General features: G+C 35.9%; 1 protein-coding gene across 3 annotated transcripts; it reads left to right on the top strand.

Annotated features, from left to right (window-relative positions):
- On the top strand, positions 1-21,602 carry LOC144761908 (uncharacterized). 3 transcript variants are annotated; one of them, XM_078647112.1, is made up of 6 exons: positions 1-72; positions 4,727-4,797; positions 10,333-10,406; positions 18,680-19,117; positions 20,257-20,472; positions 21,275-21,602. In XM_078647112.1, exons 4-6 carry the CDS (start codon positions 18,680-18,682, stop codon positions 21,533-21,535), a joined length of 915 nt encoding a protein of 304 aa, XP_078503238.1. In that variant the 5' UTR covers positions 1-72; positions 4,727-4,797; positions 10,333-10,406; the 3' UTR covers positions 21,536-21,602. The 3 variants fall into 3 exon arrangements, with proteins under 3 accessions (XP_078503238.1, XP_078503236.1, XP_078503237.1); XM_078647110.1 differs by lacking the exon at positions 1-72 and adding an exon at positions 2,360-2,431; XM_078647111.1 differs by lacking the exon at positions 1-72 and having other exon boundaries at positions 3,714-4,797.
- Positions 21,603-26,005: the final 4,403 nt, after the last annotated feature.

The raw sequence follows: 26,005 nt of genomic DNA, 5'->3' as shown, positions 1-26,005 counted from the left end.
GGACCAAAAATTTGCCATTTGGTGCAACTGCCCCATCGAAGACACATCTTTCAAATTCGTTCTTTCAACACGGTACGTTCATACTTAAAACTTTCATATATCTCATTCTTTCCTGCCTTTCCTTATCTCTCTCTCCTGCATTTACTCTGCATCTCCCTCACAATTTGACATTCACTGTCCTTCTTTCTTTCACTCTCGCACTATTCTTCTCTCCTTTTCTCCTACTTTCTCTTTCCTTTGCTCTCCCTCTCTCCTGCATCCTCTCTCTTCTGCCCTCACCCAATATCTTCATCCCCATCTTCTTTACAGGTCCCTGCAGCAAATGCTTACATACTAAGCTAGCACACGCAACATACATACATCTCCCTCTCTTGACTTCCATTTCAATTTTGCATTCTTGCCTTTCTTTAACTCTCTTTTGCATTTACTCTGCATCTCCTTCCCCATTTTGCCATCAGTCTTTCTCTTTAATTTACTCCTGCTCTATTCTTTCCTCACTATTACACCTTTCTTTCTTCTCCTCTACCTCTTTTTTCATCCCCTCTCTTATACCTTCTCTCTCCTGTCTTCCCATCTTCTTTCCTTCTATCATGCACGCTTTTTCTTTTACTCCCTCACTCGATTCTCATATATCTCCTTCTTTCCTGCCTTCTCTTTCAATTTCTTTCTTGCCTTTCCTTATCTCTCTCTCCTGCATTTACTCTGCATCTCCCTCACAATTTTACATTCACTGTCCTTCTTTCTTTCACTCTCGCGCTATTATTCTCTCCTTTTCTCCTACTTTCTCTTTCCTTTGCTCTCCCTCTCTCCTGCATCCTCTCTCTTCTACCCTCACCCTATATCTTCATCCCCATCTTCTTTACAGGTCCGTGCAGCAAATGCTTACATACCAAGCTAGCACATGCAACATACATACATCTCCCTCTCTTGACTTCCATTTCAATTTTGCATTCTTGCCTTTCTTTATCTCTTTTGCATTTACTCTGCGTCTCCTTCCCCATTTTGCCATCAGTCTTTCTTTTATTTACTCCTGCTCTATTCTTCCCTCACTATTACACCTACTTTCTTTCTTCTCCTCTCCCTCTTTTTTTCATCCCCTCTCTTATACCTTCTCTCGCCTGTCTTTTAATCTTCTTTCCTTCTATCATGCACACTTTTTCTTTTACTCCCTCTCTACTCAGCTCTCACTTTTACTCATCCTTTCCTTCTCTCTCCTGCTCTCTATTTCTTGCTGCCTCCCCCTTCTGCTTGCTATCTCCCTCCTTCTCTATTATGCTTATCTCTCCTACCTTCTCTTTTCCTATTCCTTCTATCTTTATTTCTCTCACCCTCTTGATATCTTTACCTTTTGCCCCTCTCTTCTTCCATACACTTTCCACCACTCTTCTTCTTTCTCTCCTCCTTATATCTCGCTCTTTTGTATTCCTTCTTTATTTCTCACAATTTTGCCCACTCTATCCATCTTACCTTCACACTCTTGTGCTTTTCTTCTTTATCTACCCTTTTTCACATTCTTCTGTCACAATCTGGTTCCTCCCGTTCTCTCTCTTGCACTCTCTCTTCCTTTTTTCACTTACTTCTTTATCGCTTTCCTCTATATCTCTCTCCTTTCTGCTCTCTCTCTTCCCTCTCTATCCTGACCCCTATTCCAGCTGCTCTCTCTCCTTCCTTCTTGCTCCCTCTCTATTATGCTTCTCTCTTTATCTCCCTCTCCTTTCTGCTTTTTTCCCTTGGCCATCGCTTTCCCTCTTGTCCCTCTTCCAATTGCTCCCTTAATTCTTTCTTGCTCATGTTTATCCTCACTTTACCTTCTGCCTTCTCTCTCTCTCTCCCTTTTGCCGTCTCTCTTAGTTTCACTGTCTATCTCCTTCCCTATCTAGTTCTCACTTTCCATCTTGCACTCGTTTTTTGGCCTTTGACTCCATTCTGCACTCTTTTCACCCTTTCTATGTTCTCTCTCATGATCTCCATTTATCTTGCATCCTCTCTACTTCCTTATCTATCATACTTTTATTTCCTGCACTCTCTTCCTTCTTTATCTTTGTCGTCTTTTCACCTCTTTGCGTTCTCTCCTTATCAAGCTTCTCTTTCACTTGCACTCTTCCTCATCCTTCTTTATCTTTCTCCTTTTTTATTTTCACTCCTTTTCTTTTTGCCTATCCTCCCCTCTTTCTTTCCATCTCTCTCTTCTTCCTAACCTCTATCTCTTTCTACCTTGCTACTTTATAGTCTTTACTACTATACTAGTTACTCTATAATACATAGTGCTTCTAATTCTCTATTTACAACTTATAATATACTTCACACAAATGTCCTCACTCTTTTCAATCTTTTGCTAACAGTATATTTTACTTTTACAGGACAAAAAATGTGCCATTTGGTGCAACTGCCCCATCGAAGACACATCTTTCAAATTCGTTCTTTCAACACGGTACGTTCATACTTTAAACTTTCATATATCTCATTCTTTCCTGCCTTTCCTTATCTCTCTCTCCTGCATTTACTCTGCATCTCCCTCACAATTTGACATTCACTGTCCTTCTTTCTTTCACTCTCGCACTATTCTTCTCTCCTTTTCTCCTACTTTCTCTTTCCTTTGCTCTCCCTCTCTCCTGCATCCTCTCTCTTCTGCCCTCACCCTATATCTTCATCCCCATCTTCTTTACAGGTCCCTGCAGCAAATGCTTACATACTAAGCTAGCACACGCAACATACATACATCTCCCTCTCTTGACTTCCATTTCAATTTTGCATTCTTGCCTTTCTTTAACTCTCTTTTGCATTTACTCTGCATCTCCTTCCCCATTTTGCCATCAGTCTTTCTCTTAATTTACTCCTGCTCTATTCTTTCCTCACTATTACACCTTTCTTTCTTCTCCTCTACCTCTTTTTTCATCCCCTCTCTTATAACTTCTCTCTCCTGTCTTCCCATCTTCTTTCCTTCTATCATGCACGCTTTTTCTTTTACTCCCTCACTCTATTCTCATATATCTCCTTCTTTCCTGCCTTCTCTTTCAATTTCTTTCTTGCCTTTCCTTATCTCTCTCTCCTGCATTTACTCTGCATCTCCCTCACAATTTTACATTCACTGTCCTTCTTTCTTTCACTCTCGCGCTATTCTTCTCTCCTTTTCTCCTACTTTCTCTTTCCTTTGCTCTCCCTCTCTCCTGCATCCTCTCTCTTCTACCCTCACCCTATATCTTCATCCCCATTTTCTTTACAGGTCTGTGCAGCAAATGCTTACATACTAAGCTAGCACATGCAACATACATACATCTCCCTCTCTTGACTTCCATTTCAATTTTGCATTCTTGCCTTTCTTTATCTCTTTTGCATTTACTCTGCGTCTCCTTCCCCATTTTGCCATCAGTCTTTCTTTTATTTACTCCTGCTCTATTCTTCCCTCACTATTACACCTACTTTCTTTCTTTCTTCTCCTCTCCCTCTTTTTTTCATCCCCTCTCTTATACCTTCTCTCTCCTGTCTTTTAATCTTCTTTCCTTCTATCATGCACACTTTTTCTTTTACTCCCTCTCTACTCAGCTCTCACTTTTACTCATCCTTTCCTTCTCTCTCCTGCTCTCTATTTCTTGCAGCCTCCCCCTTCTGCTTGCTATCTCCCTCCTTCTCTATTATGCTTATCTCTCCTACCTTCTCTTTTCCTATTCCTTCTATCTTTATTTCTCTCACCCTCTTGATATCTTTACCTTTTGCCCCTCTCTTCTTCCATACACTTTCCACCACTCTCCTTCTTTCTCTCCTCCTTATATCTCGCTCTTTTGTATTCCTTCTTTATTTCTCACAATTTTGCCCACTCTATCCATCTTACCTTCACACTCTTGTGCTTTTCTTCTTTATCTACCCTTTTTCACATTCTTCTGTCACAATCTGGTTCCTCCCGTTCTCTCTCTTGCACTCTCTCTTCCTTTTTTCACTTACTTCTTTATCGCTTTCCTCTATATCTCTCTCCTTTCTGCTCTCTCTCTTCCCTCTCTCTCCTGACTCCTATTCCAGCTGCTCTCTCTCCTTCCTTCTTGCTCCCTCTCTATTATGCTTCTCTCTTTATCTCCCTCTCCTTTCTGCTTTTTTCCCTTGGCCATCGCTCTCCCTCTTGTCCCTCTTCCAATTGCTCCCTTAATTCTTTCTTGCTCATGTTTATCCTCACTTTACCTTCTGCCTTCTCTCTCTCTCTCCCTTTTGCCCTCTCTCTTAGTTTCACTGTCTATCTCCTTCCCTATCTAGTTCTCACTTTCCATCTTGCACTCGTTTTTTGGCCTTTGACTCCATTCTGCACTCTTTTCACCCTTTCTATGTTCTCTCTCATGATCTCCATTTATCTTGCATCCTCTCTACTTCCTTATCTATCATACTTCTATTTCCTGCACTCTCTTCCTTCTTTATCTTTGTCGTCTTTTCACCTCTTTGCGTTCTCTCCTTATCAAGCTTCTCTTTCACTTGCACTCTTCCTCATCCTTTCTTCTTTATCTTTCTCCTTTTTTATTTTCACTCCTTTTCTTTTTGCCTATCCTCCCCTCTTTCTTTCCATCTCTCTCTTCTTCCTAACCTCTATCTCTTTCTACCTTGCTACTTTATAGTCTTTACTACTATACTAGTTACTCTATAATACATAGTGCTTCTAATTCTCTATTTACAACTTATAATATACTTCACACAAATGTCCTCACTCTTTTCAATCTTTTGCTAACAGTATATTTTACTTTTACAGGACAAAAAATTTGCCATTTGGTGCAACTGCCCCATCGAAGACACATCTTTCAAATTCGTTCTTTCAACACGGTACGTTCATACTTAAAAATAATTTTACTTTAGACATTTTTTTGGGTAGTACTTCCTGTCTGTACTGGGCATTCTTTGCTGGATAGTTATACACAAAGTTTGCCTCATAAACAACATTTAATTTAGTTTGGAGATGAAAGCTGCACTGGTGAGGTCGTAATCAGGAGAGAGGTCAAAGCTAAAGGAAAACTTATAACTAAGACTTTGTTTACAGGTCCCTGCACACACCCTATATCTTCTTCCCCATCCTGCAGCAAATGCTTAGATACTGAGACAGCACATGCAACATTACATACATCTCCCTCTCTTGCCTTCCCTTTCAATTTTGCATTCTTGCCTTTCCTCTCTCTTGCATTTACTCTGCATCTCCTTCATGATTTTGCCAGCAGTCTTTCTATTTTATTTACTCCTGCTCTATCCTTCCCTCACTTTCTCCTACTTTCCTTCTTTCTTTTCCTCTCCCTCTTTTGCATCCCTTCTCTTCTACACTCTCTCTCCTGTATTCCCATCTTCTCTTTCCTTCTATCATGCACTTTCTTTTACTCCCTCACTCTATTCTGCTCACACTTTTACTCCTCCTTACCTTCTCTCTCATGCTCTTTCTATCTTGCGTCTCGGCTTGCTCTCTCCCTACTTATCTATTATGCTTATCTTTCATGCCTTCTCTTTACCTATTCCTTATATCTTTATCTCTCTCTCCCTCTTGCTCCCTTTACCTTTTGCCCCTCTCTAATTCTTGCATACCCCTTCCATCTCTCTCCTTTTTTCTCTACTTCCTATATCTCGCTATCTCTCTTGAATTCATTCTTTATCTCTCTATTTCCTGCGTCCTTTCTCTCTTCTGCTTGCTCTCTCCCTCCTTTTCTATCATGCTTATCTCTCCTGCCCTCTCTTTTCCTATTCCTTCTATCTTTATCTCTCTCCCTCTTGCTCTCTTACCTTTTACCCCTCTTCTTCTTGCATACCCTTTCCATCTCTCTCCTTTCTTTCTCTCCTCCTTATGTCGCTATCTTGTATTCCTTCTTTATTTCTCTTTATTTTGCCCACTCTCTCCATCTTACATTCACACTCTTGTGCTTTTCTTCATCTACCCTCTCTCACCTTCTTTCTTCCATCACAATCTGTTTCCTCCCGTTCTCTTTATTGCTCTCCTATATATCTCTCTCCTTTCTGCTCTCTCTTCCCTCTCCCTCCTGCCCCCTATTCCATCTGCTCTCTCTTTCCTTCTTGCTCCCACTCGATCATGCTTCTCTCTTTATCTCCCTCCTTTCTGCTCTTTTCTCTTTGCCATCAATCTCCCTCTTGCCCCCTCTTCCAACTGCTCCCTTCTTACTTATTTCTTGATCATGCCCTCCCTCCCACCCTCCCTTTACCTCCTGCCTTTTCTCTCGCTCTCTCCCTTGCTCTCCCTTTTGCCCTCTCTCTTACTTTCACATTCTATCTCCTTCCCTATCTTGTTCTCCATTTCCATCTTGCACTCCTTCTCTTTCTTGCCCTCTGACTCCATTCTGCACTCTCTTCTCTCTTCTCTCTCCTTTTTGCTCTCTTTCTTCTCTCTCCTGCCCCCTATTCCATCTGCTCTCTCTCCTTCCTTCTTCCTCCCTCTCTATCATGATTCTTTTTTTATCTACCTGCTGCTATTTTCCCTTTGCCATCACTCTCCCTCTTGCCCCCTCTTCCAACTGCTCCCTTCTTAATTCTTTCTTGCTCATGCACACCCTCCCTTTAACTCCTGCTTTCTCTCTTTCTTGCTCTTCCTTTTGCACTCTGTGAGTTTCACTCTCTATCTCCTTCCCTATCTTGTTCTGCCTTTCCATCTTGCACTCCTTCTATTTTATGCCCTCTGACTCCATTCTGCAGTCTTTTCCCCCTTTCTACGTTCTCTCTCATGATCTCCATTTATCTTCATCCTCTCTACTTCCTTATCTATCATACTTCTATCTCCTGCACTATCTTCCTCTTTCTTCCTTATCTTTCTCTCTCTTCTTTTCACCTCCTCTCTGCGTCCTCCGTTCTTTCTTTTGCACTCTCTCTTCCTTTTTTTTAATTACTTCTTTATTGCTATTTCTTCTCTATATATCTCTCCTTTCTGCTCTCTTCCTTCTTCCTGCCCCCTATTCCATCTGCTCTCTCCTTTCTTCTTGCTCCTTTTCTATCTATTATACTTCTCTGTCCTGCACTCTCCTTTTTCTTTTATCTTTTCCTCTTTCTAATACTCTCCGTGTTCCTCTTCCTCCCTATCTATCATTCTTCTCTCTATCTCCTTTATGCTTTCTTTTCTCTCTACCGTCCCTCTCTCCTGCACCCTCTTCCATCTGCTCTCTCTCCCTCCTTCTTGCTCATGCCCTACTTCTTACTCTTCCTTTACCTTCTGCCTTCCTCCTCTTTCTTCTTACTCCAGCGTCTTATCTCCTTCCTGCCTTCACTCTCCATCTCTGTCCTCATCTTGTCTTCTCTTTCTATCTTGCACTCTTTGGCTCACTGTCTCAGTCTCCATGGTGCAAGGACCCCCATAGAGAGAGATGTAGATGGAGGGCACTAAGAAGAGAGCAGTTGGAAGAGGGGGCAAGAGGAAGAGTGATGGCAAAGGGAAAAAAAAGGAGAGGGAGATAAAGAATAATGATAGATAAGGCAAGAGAGAGAGAGGATGCAGAGAGTGAGCAAGAGAAAAAACAGATAAAAGAGAAAGTTAAAAGGATAAAAGAGGGAGCAAGTGCAAGAGAGAAGAATAGTACATAGGGAGGAAGAGAAAGGGAAGACAAAAAGAAAAGTAAGGGTAGAATGAAGTCAAAAATTCCTTTTCAAACTTAAAAAAAATTCCGGGCATTCAAAAGAGACAGTCATTTATTTGTTACAAAACACAACATCGCTTACCTGAAAGTAGTTACGCCAAGGAGGAGACCCGACACGGAAACACTAGAGAGAACAGCCCAAAAAAGAAACATATTAGAAGAATATAAACAAAATAGCCAAACACCTGTAAGAGAAATACAAATTACATTACAATTTGAATCGCGTACCTGAAATCCCTTGTGCCACTTACAATTTGAATCGCGTACCTGAAATCCCTTGTGCCACAGAGACAGCGAGCCATGGATCCCAAGACAAAATGCAGACCGGAAATAGTTACTATCTTGCACTCTTTGTTTTCTATCTTCTCGCTCCATTGTACCCTTGCTTTTCTTTTTGTCTTCCCTCTTTCTTCCTCCCTATCTACTATTCTTCTCTCTTGCACTTTCTCCCTCTTTTATCCCTTTAACTTTCTCTCTTTTCTATCTTTTATCTGTTTTTTCCTCTTGCTCACTGTCTGCATCCACTCTTTCTCTCCTTCCTTATCTATCATTATTCTCTTTATCTCCCTCTCCGCTTTTTTTCCCCTTTGCCATCACTCTTCCTCTTGCCCACTCTTCCAACTGCTCTCTTCTTTACTGCCCTCCATCTACATCTCTCTCTATGGGGGTCCTTGCACCATGGACACTGAGACAGCGAGCCAAAGATCCCAAGACAAAATGGCAACGGGAAATACTTGGCCAACCCTGCTGTCAAATACCTGCAACAAAAGAAAAATAAATTTAGTCAAATTCGGAGCATTCAAAGTGACAGTATTATTAGCTTTACAAAAGACAAAATTGCTTACCTGAAAGTCCTTACACCACTGAGACGGGCCTCTTGCTCCTGCACCTTCTTCCATCCATTCCTCCTTCTTGCTCATGCCCTACATCCTACCCTCACTTTTTCTCTCTCTCTGGTGTCCTCTCTCCTTCCTGCCTTCACTCTCTATCTACGTCTCCATCTTGTCTTCACTTTCTATCCTGCACTCTTTACTTCCTATCTTCTCACTCCATTCTGCACTTACTTTTCTTCTTGCTTTCCATCTCTCTTGATCTCTCTTATGCGTCTTCTCTCTTCATCAACACTTTCTACCTACTTTGTGTGCTTTACACACATTTTTCCACTTCACTTCCCAAAGTTAGTGTTAGCATCCCTATAAGGCTATATAGATATATAGATGGTGTTAACTATAGTGTTTATTTAGGAACACTATGCCACAACTATGGAGCACCCTGGACAAACGCAATGAGCTATATTTACAACTAATTGTGTGAAAGTTTTATATGTTTGTCTGTTATTTCTTTTACAGGTGCACAAACACTCCGCAATTAGGAGTATTTTTGGAATGAGCAATTGCTCTTCCCCCTTTTTTTATGCACTAAATCATTTTTTTGATATTTTCACTTTCACGCCCCCAGGTCAGGGTGGACGATTAGAGAGTCCATACCGCCAGGGTATAATTCTGTCATTATAAATGCCTAAGTAAATTTAAACAACTGTAAAGGATGAAACATGTTGACTGACTAATTAGTATTTTAAATTAACAAATCCATTACCTTGGGCATTAAATTCAGACACATAACTCTTTCATTTGTGTACTAAGCATCAAGAATTATAGAATTGTACTTACACATTAGGCACTTTTAATTAGAAAACTCACAACATGCCTTTTTCACACAACCAGCTCCGCAGTCTTCTGGCGTCGTAGCACACCAAAGAGGCATTCGGCCTCTTTGGTGGGGCCCAATGATGAAGCATGGCACTGACTAGGTCGGTGTGTGAGGGCTTTCTTTTCCACCTAAAGTGAGTGTGCAATTCCCCAGTTGCATCGCTCAGTCTCTGTGGCAATTTGAGACTTATTTAACGTCTCTTCTCTTGTTTATTTAGATTTAACAGGGGACTAAGTGTTCCTTAATCTCCCTGCCTCTCCTATTGTTCTTTTGTACTTGCTTAAAATTACAAACAATGCTTCTAATACACTCTTTACAACTTCTAATAAAATACACATTGTGTAATTTACATTTCTATCTTTTTTTTCTACCTTCCTTTCTACACCTCTATATCCTCTCTCTTCCTTATCATACTTCTCTCTTTTCCTTATCTTTCCTACTTTATCTTTCTCTTCATCTTTCCACTACTCTCAATCTTGCCTATCCACCCCTCTTTATTTCCATCTCTTCTTCCTGCCCTCCATCTCTCTCTATCTTGCTCACTTTATCCTCCTTACTACTATACTTTACTAGTTACTCTATACTACATACACTTCTAATACTCTATTTACGACTACTAATATGCTTCATCACTCAGTCCACACACATACTACACATACAACTTCTACACAGTCTTAAAGTATGTACTACATATACACTTTGTACACACAATTTCTACACATATGCCTTTATACATATACGTTCGCCACTCATTACACATGCACTCTTTACACATGCACTCTTTACACATGCACTCTTTACACATGCACTCTAGTCACAATGTTTCAAAAACGTATATCCACATACAATACAATACACTATATAGTATTAAATATAACTTACTGTATACACTTTTTAATACTAGTAATTAATTAAAATTAAGAACTTTTTTGCTAAATATTTTTATATACTAACAATGATTAGGAGTATCGAGCCACTTTTATTATATTAATATGTAAACTCAATATTAATGCTTGTTTTCATTCTTCCTTAGATTGCCAATTGATTGAATAAGATCAGACGTTCATAATTGTTTGACACAACATCATCAGTGAAAACATCATCACGGTAAAAGTATCTATTTTGCTTCTGTATTCACTTGTAAGTATAGAAATAGCAAGGAAAAAAATAAGACACATATATCAACACACACACACATATATATATATATATATATATATATATACATATATATATATATATATATATATATATGTATATATATTGTATATACTTATAATTAGAAAATATCGTATAGAAGATTTACATAGGTAACATTAATCTTAGGAAAAAAAAATTAGTTAAGAAAAAAGTAAAACTAATTGCTTTGTTTTGCTACCAGCTCCAACTATAAAACAGGTCAAAAACAACAATAGAGTGGATTTAGATAAATAAAACTAGACCTAATCATATATATAATTATTTATTTAAAAAATATATATATATATTTATATAGTTACCATTGAAAATTATTTCTTTTGTAAAGACAATTGCTAATTGTTTGGAAATATATACAATTACAAGTATCTTTTTTAAATAAGTTATCAACCTGTAACTTGAAATCTATTTAAAAACAGTAAAATGACTATATATATATACAAATAAATATATACAAATATATATATATATATATATATATATATATATATATACACGCTAATAGTATAAATTATAGCTAGTACATCACTAAAATTGTAAAAAAGATACATCTAAAGTTGCTACCTAAAATACAAAGCAAAAAAATAGTGTAAAATTACATTAATTGCCTTGGATTATAGTTAACTACAAGACAAATATAAATTAGCTATATATATATATATATATATATATATATATTATATAAGAGAGAGAGAGAACAATAAAAGACTCAGGTATAACAAAAAAATCTAGCAATACTGTAGCGATATCAAATTATTTAATAAATTAGCTTAGCTAAGATGCAAATACTAGCAGCAGATTATCATCAAGGTCATGACAAATTTACATGCAATTCTAGAGGTTATCAATGCTTGCCAAATAGTACATTTGCAATTATACACAACTATTACAAAGATGCACATACATGGACTAAAGAAGACTTGCATTACATTATGAAATTAGGTGATGCTTTATATATAGATATGCATTTACTTAATAGCGAACAACTTAGGCATCCAGATGAGTTACCAAATTTTATTGAACACAATACTACTATCTATTCTCTTAAACTTAAAGAACCTTATTATGGAGACATATTACAACAATGTGACCCTTCGTTTCCAAATCTCAACCAAATATTAAAACATGCACTTGATTACAACTCCGGTGTTATACTTTGCATGGAAATTTATGTTATTTCCATTTTTAAGAAAAATGATTCGTACTTTGTATTTGACTCACATAGTCGTGATAACACTGGAATGCCTCACCCAAATGGAACATGTATTACTATACAGTTCAGATTTGAAAAACTTCTAGAGTACATCACAAATCTGGCACACTATCTAAAGAAACCAAACATGAATTGTGTACCATATGAATTAACTCCAATACAAATAAGTACGATTAAAAAAGAATCACTTCAAAAAGCAATGGTGCTTCATGAAAAAAATAAGAATGCAGTAGCACCGAAAAATATTTATGTGTATTCTACTAAAGCTAGTGAAAATTTTTTCACACAAGCATTTGAAATGCGTATAGAAAGTGCCAAAAAATTCATTCAGAGATGTCAATCTAAAAAAAACACTTTTTTGAATAAGGAACAGCCATTAGCATCTTTAGATAATATTCCTAGTACTAGTACATATTCCTGTGCAATTCTCACTACAACAGGGCCTAATAATCTATCTAAAAACAACAGCAAGCAGATCAGCACAACACAATATACTAATACACCACAAGAGACTACTCCTACTGACACATATGCAAGTATACTTAAGAAAACACTAAAGGGCAACACAGAAAGACAACATATTAATAGCACACACATAAATGTACAACAGACAATACCAGCAAGTAATTTAAATACCAACACATATTCTAGTAATGTAATTAATAGCACACACATAAATGTACAACAAACAATATACACAAGTAATTTACATACAAACACATATTCAAGTGATTACTATAATACATATAAACGTATTACTGGAAGTAATGACAGTTTACTTCATGATAATATACACAATAGCACATTGCACAACAAGGAAAGTAGCACAAATAATACCAATATAGATTCAAATATTTTAACACAAACACCACAAGAAAATACCTTTTTACATAACACACATCCACAGGAAAAAAATACACATAGTGATAAAAGTATTCACTATACACATTCTCTTCAAAATAGTATATTTGCTATTTTAAAGAACTACTGTAAACCAGCATATATTTGGGATAGTGTAGACTTGCACTGTATTATGAATCTTGGAGATGCTTTGTACACTGAAATGCACTCTGTTGATGAACAAGATTGTATGCAACCTCTAAAGTTACCAAATTACATAGTTAGCAATGACATAATTTATTCTACAAAGCTCAAAAAATGCTTTAGCGAAGAACTAACAAAATCAGCACAAACTTTACATAGTAAATTTATATCTGCATTAACTTCTACAATTAATTCACAAACTGGTGTATTGATCTCTATAGGTAGATATATAATTTCAGTCTTCAAAACTATACATACATACTCTCTATTTGATTCACATAGCCAAAATGAAAATGCAATACAACATTCTAATGGAACATGTATTGCTATCCAAATTGACTCTATTAATCTTATTATAGAATACATCCTAAAGTTAGGCAATAGAGAACAAATTACTAATTCTGAGAGTATTATTTTAGATTTAACTACAGTGAACATAACAACAATTAGCAAAAAAGGATTACAGCAAACACAACGGAATCATAAACAAGGAAATGTAAAGTCTAGAAAAAGCATATATGTTCATACGACACATATATCTATAAATGCATTAGGGGAAATTCCTTCAAATAACTTACAAGTAGAAAATACAATAATAAACACAATAGTCAAGACAATAGACTGCATGTAACAGAAGACAGTTATTTAGCTTCACACATAGCTCTTAACAATACTGAGATAATAAACACATTAACAGCTGATGTTGAATCACTAATTCAAACAACCAATATAGAAATTCTAGAAATAAACAGTAATAGAAAAAGAAAACGGACACAAAACAAAGAGAATGAACCTAATCATAGAGATATAGCAGGTCAAACAACAAATGATATAATTAGGATATTTCAGGAAGAAATACGATATGGACCTGAGTACACTTGCACTATTTGCAATCAACTATGGCATAAGCAAAGTCTTCAAAAAACAAACAGTATTAGTAAGAGAGCTAAATTCATAGAATGTAACATTAGCAAATACAGAACAGATGAGATATGCAGAACATGTTACACATATATATCTAAAGACAAAATACCTCCATGTTCAGTATATAATGGGATGACATTTCCTGATATCCCAGCAGTCTTACACTTGCATAACTTAGAAGAAAGATTAGTATCACCAAGAATACCTTTTTTACAAATTAGAACATTACCACGTGGATTCCAAAAATCTCTATCAGGTGCAGTAGTAAATGTACCTGCAGACGTTATGACAACAGTAACTGTTTTACCAAGGCAAATTAATGATAACATGACAATTCCAATAAAATTAAAAAGAAAATTAAGTTATAAATCTTATACCCATTATGAAAATGTTAGACCAAACAAAGTAAAACGTGCAGCTTTATATTTAGCCACTACTAGCACTTTGTTTCAAGAATATGGAATCACTATTAATAAAGATTGGGATTATACAACACAAGATATACATTCTTGTGATGAGACTTCAGATACAAGTTATATGTCAGATTCCTCAGACAATATTCCAGCAGGAAATTTAGATACTATGTTAGATAATGAAACTATTACTACAGAAACAAATAATATTTTAAGTTTAGCACCTGCAGAATATAACACACCAAGAGGCTTGTATGAAGACAAAGATTCTGAATATTTGGCATTCCCAACTATATTTTGCAGAAAACGAAGGCCAACTAATAAAGAAAGGCATGTCCCAATACATTACAGCACAATCTGTCAATCAGAAGTAAGAAGTAATGATCTAAGAGTAGCAAAGTGTGTTACTAATCTTTTCTTTAAATTAAAAACATTACACATTAAACAATTACAGAGCAAAATATTTATATCTCTTAGGAAATACTTTAATAATGGAAACATTATAACTGCCAAAGACATAAAAGATAAATTAGATACAATTTTACAGTATAATGAAGGATACAAAATACTTAAAACTATCCGTAGTTCACCACCATATTGGGAGCAATGCAAAAAAGACCTTTTTGCTATGATTAGACAATTAGGATTACCAACATTTTTTTTAACTTTATCTGCTGCAGAAACGAAATGGTATCACTTAATTAACATATTATTACGTACAGAAAAAAGACCAGAATGCACAAAAGAAGAATTTAAAAATATGTCATGGGAAACAAAATGCCAATTAATACAGCAAAATCCCATTACATGTGCAAGACATTTTGACTTCCAAGTTAGGAAATTATGTAATTCTATTTTATTGCATGAAAGTAATCCGATTGGCAAAATTATTGATTACTTTTATAGAGTGGAATTCCAACAACGGGGATCACCACATATACATGCTATAATATGGATAGAAAATGCTCCACTATATGAAACTTCTGATAGAAATGAAGTCACTACTTTCATAAATAAGTATGTTACATGTGCAAAAACACAAGAACCAGATATAGAGTCTTTACTACCTCTACAAAGACACGGCCATACCAAAAACTGCCGTATCAAACATAAAAGAACATGCAAATATCATTATCCCAGATATCCAATGCCTGAAACTTTTATACTAGAACCAATAGAGCTAGACAAAACAAATAACGAGCTCTTACAGCAAATTGAACTAATACATCTAACTATAAACAGCCAAGAATTTTCAAATTATACTTTTGAACAGTTTTTACATTCAATGAACATAGATCTAAAACAATATACTTTATGTATACAATCTATTATAGAAAAAAATACTATTTTCTTGAAAAGGACACCAGCTGAATGCTTTATAAATAACTACAATCCAACTATTTTGAAAGCATGGCAAGCAAACATAGATATACAATACATCTTAGATGCATATGCATGTGCTGTGTATATTGTTTCATACATTAGTAAATCACAGCGAGGAAAGAGCAAATTAATTGCCCAAGCTGCTAAAGAAGTACATGCCAATCCAAGTATTAAAGAACAACTTAAGCATATAGGTAACAAATTCTTAAACTGTACAGAAATAAGTGCCCAAGAAGCAGCATATCTAATACTACAAATTCCTTTACGGAAAAGTTCAAGATCTTTTGTATTTATCAATACAAGTCCTAATGAAAAGCGTACATACTTATTAAAAGACATCGAAACTATCAATTCTTTACCAGATGAGTCTTGTAAAATACAATATGATAATATTATAGTGAGGTACAGCAAACGCCCTGTAAAATTAGAAACATGTACATTAGCTGACTATGCATCTATGTATAATGAAAAGAAAAAATGTAAAGGAAAAGAAGAAACAGGCCATGACAATTTCCTTATTGAAAATAACTTTCATAGCTCAGATGACGAAGAACTTGAGATAAATTTAGTAGACGAAACAAACAACATAAAAAGGAAAAAAGCAAGAGTAATTCGCTATTGCAGATTTAACATCAAAAATGACTCCGAAAATTACTATAGAGAATTGCTCATGCTTTTTTACCCATGGCGAAATGAACATAATATAATTAATAACAAGGAAACGTATTATGAACGCTATCTAGAACTTAAAAATGCAGTTGATTCAAACCATAATAAATATAATAAACATAATAAACAACTAACAACTAATAGCAATGAAACTAGTATATTAGATACATTGCTACCACCAATAGATACAGAAGAAGATAACGCCATATTCCATGAAGTGCAAAATAATGAAAACCCATTGTATGACCTATCATTTGATTTAGGGATTAGAAGTACAAGTAGAGAAGAAGCACTAAGCAATAACATAATGCCAAAAGAACAATATGATAATATAATGCAAAATCTAACAGCAGAACAACTTAACTTTATATATCATCATTTGCATTGGGTTAAAACTAAAGAAACACCATGCTACACATTTTGTACAGGTGGTGCAGGAGTAGGCAAAAGTTTCCTTATAACAGCACTTTACCAAACATTAGTACGTTATTACAATACAAAAGCAGGAGAAAACCCAGATAACATATATGTATTGCTTACAGCTCCAACTGGCAAAGCAGCACATAACATTCAAGGCAAAACACTACATAGTACTTTTAAAATACCTATTTCACAAACACTAACTCATAGACAGCTAACTCATGAGAATAGAAGCACACTACAAGGTCAGCTAATGCATCTTAAATTGCTAATAATTGATGAAATATCAATGGTAGGGGCTAATGTATTCAACTTTATACATAATAGATTGCAAGAGATAAAAATGTCTGATCTCCCTTTTGGCGGAATATCTATTTTAGCAATTGGAGACTTTTACCAATTGAAGCCAGTTTTTGACCCATACATATTTGACAACCCAAAACATTCATATAGGCCAGTAAGTACTAATTTATGGCAGACACATTTCAAGTTATTTGAGTTGACTAAAATAATGAGACAACAAAATGACTTGCCATTTGCTGAACTACTAAACAGATTAAGAGAAGGGAAACAAACAAATGAAGATATTATTCAGATAAAAACACGAGAAATAGAGCCACCTGAAACCATTAGCAAAACGATCCCTTACATTATGGGAACTAACAATGAAGTCAATAGCATAAATAATGCAGTTTTATTAGAACATATAACTCATTACCCAGTTTACACAGCTACAGCAATAGATACAGTTGCAGCAGACTTAAGTGAAGCAGTAAAAAAAAAAAATACTCCAACAGTTGCCCACAGATCCTACTAAAACAATGAGCCTGCCATCAATATTACATATTGCATTGCAATTAAGATATGATTTAACAAACAATATAAATGTCAATGATGGTTTAACAAATGGTGCAACAGGTATAGTAGAATTTGTAGAAACTATCAATAACAGACCAAATGTAATTTGGATTAATTTTGATAAAGAAACAGTAGGCAAATTAACAAGACAAGAAAACAAACACATATATCACAGTAATATTTTGCCTCATTGGACACCCATTCATGCTATTACACGCAATTTCCAATATACACAGAAATGTATAACTATTATACGCAAACAATTCCCATTGCGACAATCATCTGCAAGAACTATACATAGAACACAAGGAGAAACAATTGAGCCCATTTACATTCACTTTAACAACAGTAAAGTACATCATCTGCATTATGTAGCTTTAAGCAGAGCTAAATCTTTAGACAACATATACATTAGAAACTTTCAGCAAGACAAAATAGCTGTACATCCAAAAGTACATGAAGAAATGACACGTTTAAGAACACACATGCAATTACAAATATCAGTACCACAATTAGATAGCTATAGACAACAGTGTAATATAATTGTCCATAACATACGGTCCTTGCAAAGAAATTACACTGCTATTAAATCAGACAAAAATATCATGAACAGTGATATTATATGCCTCACTGAAATAAACACAACTAGAAAAGCAGGTAAGAATACGTTCTTAATAGAACAATATCACCTAGTATTATTTGATAAATTTCACAACCAGCACACAAAGCATGGTATTGCCATTTATTACAAAAAAAACATGCTTTTATCGCCAATATATCAAACACAACACGAAATTGACTTTTTATTTTTCACTCAGCATCTTAATGATTCTGAATACTTATTTATTATACTGTACAAACCACCACATGTACTTTTGCAAACATTATTACAAGTTTTAAGTAGCATAATTAACTTGTATCCAAATTCGAAATATGTAATCTTGGGAGACTTCAATATAGATTTAACACAAATGTCACCAAACAGAACTTTGCTATTAGAATATATGCTGCAGCAATTTCAATGCCAGCAAAAAATACAACAATACACAACAGACTACAATTCAACACTAGATCACATCTATACTAATGACAACATCATGCACTACAGTACATTAGAATCATATTATAGTGATCACAAAGCATTATGGGTGGCAGTTTAAAATGCAACCACTTCATTAACATGCGATTTTATTACAGGTAATAGCAAAAGGGGAAAAATTTATGTTCAAAATGTGTACTAACATTTTCTCTCGTTTCAGATGATTTCCATACAAGACCTCAAAAAAATGAAACATGAAGACAACAAACCGTACCAAAAAACAATCCGAGCCAACGTTATAAAATGTTCCACAAAAACAAACTATACAAATGCTAAACAAGAGAACAAAGTCATGTATCATCTAGCTCTAGCTGATGAAAGTAGTTGCATTAAAGCAACGTGCTACAATGAGCCATTTTACCAGCAAACTAAAGAAGGACAAGCTATTATGATTCGCAATTTCTTAGCCAAAAACAATGTGATTATCATCACGAAACAAACAAAACTATCACGCATGATCCCCTTAACTATACCTCAAGAAATAATACAGGAGGCAGAATATATCCTACAACCCCCTGCTCCACCAATATCACCTATAAAAACAGTTAAAACAGCTTCACTACGCTCATTAATGAGCATTTCTGGGACTATTGCAAAGGTAAGCTTATAAAAAGAAAGAAAATTATCACACACACCCTTTTACACACACACTATATACCAAAAACTCTTGCACACAATACTTACCGCTTTGACAGATTCTCACTCTTTGACAGACTCTCTCTCTTTGACAGACTCTCTCTCTTTGACAGACTCTCTCTCTTTGACAGACTCTCTCTCTTTGACAGACTCTCTCTCTTTGACAGACTCTCTCTCTTTGACACTCTCTCTCTTTGACAGACTCTCTCTTTGACAGACTCTCTCTCTTTGACACTCTCTCTCATTGACAGACTCTCTCTCTTTGACACTCTCTCTCATTGACAGACTCTCTCTCTTTGACAGACTCTCTTTGACAGACTCTCTCTCTTTGACAGACTCTCTCTCTTTGACAGACTCTCTCTCTTTGACAGACTCTCTCTCTTTGACAGACTCTGTCTCTTTGACAGACTCTGTCTCTTTGACAGACTCTCTCTCTTTGACAGACTCTCTCTCTTTGACAGACTCTCTCTCTTTGACAGACTCTCTCTTTGACAGACTCTCTCTCTTTGACAGACTCTCTCTCTTTAACAAACTCTCTCTTTGACAGACTCTCTCTCTTTGACAGACTCTCTCTCTCTTTGACAGACTCTCTCTCTCTTTGACAGACTCTCTCTCTCTTTGACAGACTCTCTCTTTGACAGACTCTCTCTCTCTTTGACAGACTCTCTCTCTCTTTGACAGACTCTCTCTCTTTGACAGACTCTCTCTCTCTTTGACAGACTCTCTCTCTTTGACAGACTCTCTCTCTCTTTGACAGACTCTCTCTCTTTGACAGACTCTCTCTCTCTTTGACAGACTCTCTCTCTCTTTGACAGACTCTCTCTCTTTGACAGACTCTCTCTCTCTTTGACAGACTCTCTCTCTCTTTGACAGACTCTCTCTCTTTGACAGACTCTCTCTCTTTGACAGACTCTCATAAAAAACACTTTCGTACACACTCTTGAGCACACTCTTTCGCACACTCACACACTTTCACACACATTCTTTAACACACACATTCTGCTACAACACGCTCACACCAACTCTTTAACACCCACACTCTTACACACCAACACTGTAACATAATAAACAAATTTCTATTACCAATTTTTTGTCTTACAGGAAGAAGAAACAAAAACAATTATTATTGCTGGCCAAGATACAAAACTTAAATCAATAACTGTGAAAGATACAACGGACTCAGTGAAAATAACTCTTTGGAGAGATGCCACAGACTTCCCCATAGAAATTGGATCCTACATAAAGATGACGCACCTGACAGTGCATGAATTTAGCAGCAATAAAATGTTAAACACAACAAGAAATACACAATTTCAAGTAAGTACAAATTATTAAACTATTAATAACTTGCTCTACTACTCAATCTATACTATTTACTTTTTAAAACACTATCAAACTCTATATTCACTAATTACAATTCACTCAAACTCTCTCTTCTAATACTCTCTATCTAAATCGATTAAGCTATACTACGTATTCTACTAATCACTACTATAAAACTCACTAATACTCTCCACTAATAAATCTACTACTCAATCTTAACTACTCTCTCTTTATTACTCACACCATAAAAAAACACAATTACAGAAAAATAACATTCACTATTTCAAAATAACTTACTAATAATGCCCAACTATCACTTACAAATATGACTTTAATACTAACACTTAAGTACACAATTTTTTGTCGTTTTCAAATTCTCTTTATACTACTACGCCAATAACTTCAATACTCCCAAAAATAATTAACAATGCACTAAAAAAAACATACACACTCTACTAATAACTCAAACTCAACTCACACTGCACTATTAACTATAATCACTATTTACAATACTCTTCTAAAACACAAAACTAGTACCTACTACTCACTATTTATTAATACGTATTTTTACTAAAGTACCTATAACATTACAAAACAGTCTCTAATCCTCTATTATACACACTATATTATACCTTTTCACTATCTTTACTCACATCTATCCTTTCTTAAACTATCTTCACTACTTATTAACATTATTTAAGCCTGCATATAACAAGAAATTTTTCCGTAGGTCAACACAAGAAAAAAAAAAGGACTTCAAAAAAATGAAATTAACTAACTTCTTTTTCCTTCACAGAAAATACAACCACCAGAAGAAGAAATAAATATGACTATATATGGGCTAGAAACTGCGAATCAGGAACGCTGTACACTAAATGTACATATTGATAACGCCGAAAATTTACAATCAGTAGAAATAAATAACAATGTTCTACTGGACTTCTTCAATATACCAGCCGACATTGACGACATTCAAGAAGCTCTAATGCCTAACTTGCCAAAAAATGTTAATGTCATTTTTCAAAACGGATACATACTAAAAATACATGAGTTGTAAAAAAGAACACAATACTTTACTGTAAATAGAAGTACAAAAAGAAGATATTCAAATTATGTTTCAGTAAAAAGGCTAAAAATACAGTATTTTAATTAAAGTTTAATTTGCTTTCATACAATAATACTAAATATATTTACTTAAATAAAATTTTTAAAGCTTTTTATCTTGTCTTTGCATTATTATTTACAGAGTACATAAGATATGTTACTGGCCAATTTTACTTTAAAAAGACTACAACAAATGCAATAATTCTATGTTCTATAGCAAATTGAGCAAAATGCCTAAAATGTTACTGTGCACAATTTTTTTTTTTTACAGAAGCTACACCACATGCACTCATTCTATGTTCTGTAGCAAATTCATCTGTCTTATACCTTGTGAAAGAATGGGAAAATAAAAACATCCCACATTCATTAGAACTGCTACTCCCGTGATAATGCTCATACGCCCACACTTTCATCCATCCACCCATCATTCATCCCACCACCTTTTCATACATCATTCATCCATGCAATATTTTATCCATCCATACATCCAGCCACGTTTTATTCCATTCGTCCACCCTTTTATCCTACCATGCATCCTTTCATCCACACTTTCATTCATCCACACTTGCATCTTTCCATCCATACTTTCTCAGCCACACTTCGATCCATCCACCCATCATACAGCCACCTACATTTTCACACATCCATTCATCATTCATGCAACATTTTTATTAATACATCCATCTAACATTTCATTCTACTAACAATACATTCACTCACTTTCAGCTTTACATCCATACATCCATCCTTTACACATCCATCCTTCTATCCATCCACTCATCATTCGTCCACCCACCTTTTCAACAATACATCATTCATCCATGCAACATTTTCTACATCCATCTTAAAATTTCAGTCTCCAATGTATATACACATCAACGCATCCATCCAGCAACACATAATTTATCCACCGACATTTTCAAATATACATCATACATCCATGCAACATTTTAACTATCCATACTTTCATTCTACCATCCATCCTTCATCCATCCAACGTTTCATCTATACATCCATCCACCCACACTTTCATCCACCCACCCATCATTCATCACAACACATTTTCACACATCCATACGTCATTCATCCATGCAACATTTTATACATCCATACATCCACCTTTTCTTACATCCGTCCTTCCGTCCACCCTTTTATTCTTCCATGCATCCTTTCATCCACACTTTTATTCATCCATCCTTCATCCAGCCACACTTCCACCTTTCCATACATCCATCCTTTACTCATCCACCCTTCGATCCATACACCCATCATACAGCCACATAAATTTCCACACATCCATCCATCATTCATGCAACATTTTTATTAATACATTCATCTACCATTTCATTCTACTAACAATACATCCATCCACACTTTCAGCTTTCCATCCATACAGCCATCATTTACACATCCACCCTTCTATCCATTCACTCATCATTCGTCCAACAACTTTTTCAACGATCCATCAATCATTCATCCATGCAACATTTTCTACATCCATCTTAAAATTTCATTCCACAATCTATACACACATCAACACATCCATCCAGCCACACATTATTTATCCACCTAGCTTTTCACACATGCATCATACATCCATGCAACTTTAATTATCCATCCTTTCATTCTTCCATCCATCCTTCATACATCCTTCATCCATCCAACGTTTCATCTATACATCAATTCACCCACACTTTCATCCATCCACCCATCATTCATCACACCACCTTTTCACACATCCATACATCATTCATCCATGCAACATTTTATACATCCATACAACCACCTTTTCTTTCATCCGTCCTTCCGTCCACCCTTTCATCCTTCCACGCATCCTTTCATCCATTCACACTTTCAACAATACATCCTGCATCCATCCACACTTTCATCCTTCCATCCATACATCCATCCTTTACACATCCATACACCTTTTCACACATCCATCATTCATCCATGCAACATTTTATACATCAATCTTCAGATTCTTCAGAACTTATGGGGTTTTTCAAACTAGTAAAGTCACTGTGCAATATTGTGCCTATGCATGGTTCTGTGTGTCATCCTCAAGTGCCTTATTGATGTTTTACAACAATACATGCAATCGCATTCTAAGACCTTCACATCATTGTATATGTTTAAAGAAGTTTCGAAGCAGCTGCCTGCATCCATCTAAAAGTGGCTTGTACAAGATATATTTTCATAAGTTGAAAAAAAGGACACAACACTTTACTGTAAATGGAAGTAAAAAAACAAAATTAAATTACGTTTCATAAAAAATGTAAAAGTATTTTCTGTAAAGTTTAATTTGCTTACATACAATAATAATAAATATATTTACTTAAATAAAAAATTTAAACCTTATCTTGTCTTTGCATTATTATTTACAAACAACATAAATGTTACTGTGCAAATTTAGTTTAAAAAAAATACAACAAATGCACTCATTCTATGTTCTATAGCAAATTGATCAAAATGCCTAAATTATGTTACTGTGCAATACTTTTTTTTTAAAGAAGCTATACCACATGCACTCATTCTATGTTCTGTAGCAAATTCATCTGTCTTATACCTTCAGAAACAATGGTAAAAAAATATCCTACGTTCATTAGAAGTGCTACTCCAGTAATAATACTCACAACAAGATAAAAATTGTGAATAAGATACATCATTCATCCTACCACATTTTCACACATCCATACATCATTTATCTATGCAACATTTTATCCATCCATACATCCACGCTTTCTTCCATCCTTCTTCCATCCACACTTTCATCCTTCCATGCATCTATTCATCCACACTTTCAACAATGCATCCTGCATCCCTCCACCCTTTCATCCTTCCATCCATACATCCATCCTTTCAACATCCACATTTCAATCCATCCAACAATCAATAATCCACCCACATTTTCACACATCCATTCATCCATGCAACTTTTAATACATCAATCTTCATATTCTTCAGAAGTTAAAGGGTTTATTAAATTAATAAAGTCACTGTGCAATATTGTGCCTCTGCATGGTTCGGTGTCATCCACATGTACCTTATTAATGTTTTACAACAATACATGCACTCACATTCTAAGACCTTGACCTCCTTGTATATGGTGTTTCAGAAACTTTCTAAGCATCTGCCTGCGTCCATCTAAGAGTGGCTTCAATAAGATATATTGTACACCATTGTATAGTTACAAAAAAATATATTCTTCATAATAAAAAGTTGAAAATAACTCTCCAAAGATTTATAGAACTCTAAGGGTTTACTATACATTGCCAAACAAGGGGACAGCTTTCTGTGTGTGAGCGGGGTGGCTCTAAGTGTGGAGGGGGCTTTGTAGGAGGTGACTCGCAGTTTATAGAAGAGGCTCACAGTCTGTGGAGGGAGCTCAAAGTGTGTGTGGGGGGGCTCGCAGTGTGGTGGTGCTCGCAGTGTGTGTGGGAAGGGCGCAGTGTGGGTGTGTGTTGGGGGCTCTCTGTAGGTGTTTGTGGGTGTCATTTGCAAAAGATAAAGCTAGTGCCATTGCAAATAACAATGCCATTTAGTTATGTTAAAAAAAAAAGGTCAAGAGCTTTGCCAACAGCTCAAACTTTAACAAAGGCAAAACCATTGCATTGTAAATGCTTGTTGTGTTGGCGAGCGTTCGCGCGGATTTTGGGACAATTTCGCAATTGCGAACTTACTTTTCGGCTCGCAACGGCCGCGACTATGTTGTTTCTACGTCTGGTTTATCATCACAGGTTCACAGCACCCTCTTTTTCACCACTGCCACCCTCTGGGACACCCATGCCACCCTCTGGTACATCCTCACTGCCACCCATTAGGTTTGTTTATCACTGTAGTTTATGGGGGTTGAAAAAAGCAAGCACACCTCCCCTACTTCAACTGCCATGAATTAATTTGGGGTTGATTAATGTGTCAGTTATTTTGAAAGTTCCAGTCTGGCTGGCACCTGCTTCCTTCCTTATCTGTAATTTGCTTTCTGTTGCAGTGCAATGTTTTTTTTCACAGGACCTTTATGGTCTACTTGTAGCTATTCTATGAGCCTGCTGTTTGGGTCATAGCAGGGTCATAGAATAGTTGCAAACTCTGGAGGGGCCCCTCAGGAAGCACTAGAGTGAATGTTGCTAATGTTAAGTTTGAACTTTTGCACCTGCTCATTGCTTTCAGTTTAGCAAAAATCGTTTTTTCTGCAATTTCGCACGTTTTTTGGGGCGCGAATCCGTGCGAGATCGATTTCGGAAGCCGCGAATGCTTGCAAATACACTAAGTTTTTCTTTGCGACGTGTATGTTCGCGTGATTTTGTGCGTGTTCGCGAGGCGCTTGTAGCTATACGTTTGCCAAGTTACCCTAGCGGTCGTACACGGGCGCGGCCATCTTGTTTGCGTGACGTAATTCCGTTTCCGGCCGCTATGTATAATC

Source organism: Lissotriton helveticus, chromosome 6 (genome assembly GCF_964261635.1).
Source record: "Lissotriton helveticus chromosome 6, aLisHel1.1, whole genome shotgun sequence".
NCBI classification, from domain to species: Eukaryota; Metazoa; Chordata; class Amphibia; order Caudata; family Salamandridae; genus Lissotriton; species Lissotriton helveticus.
Note: the sequence above shows the minus strand (reverse complement) of the source record. Positions and strands in the feature narration are given on the sequence as shown.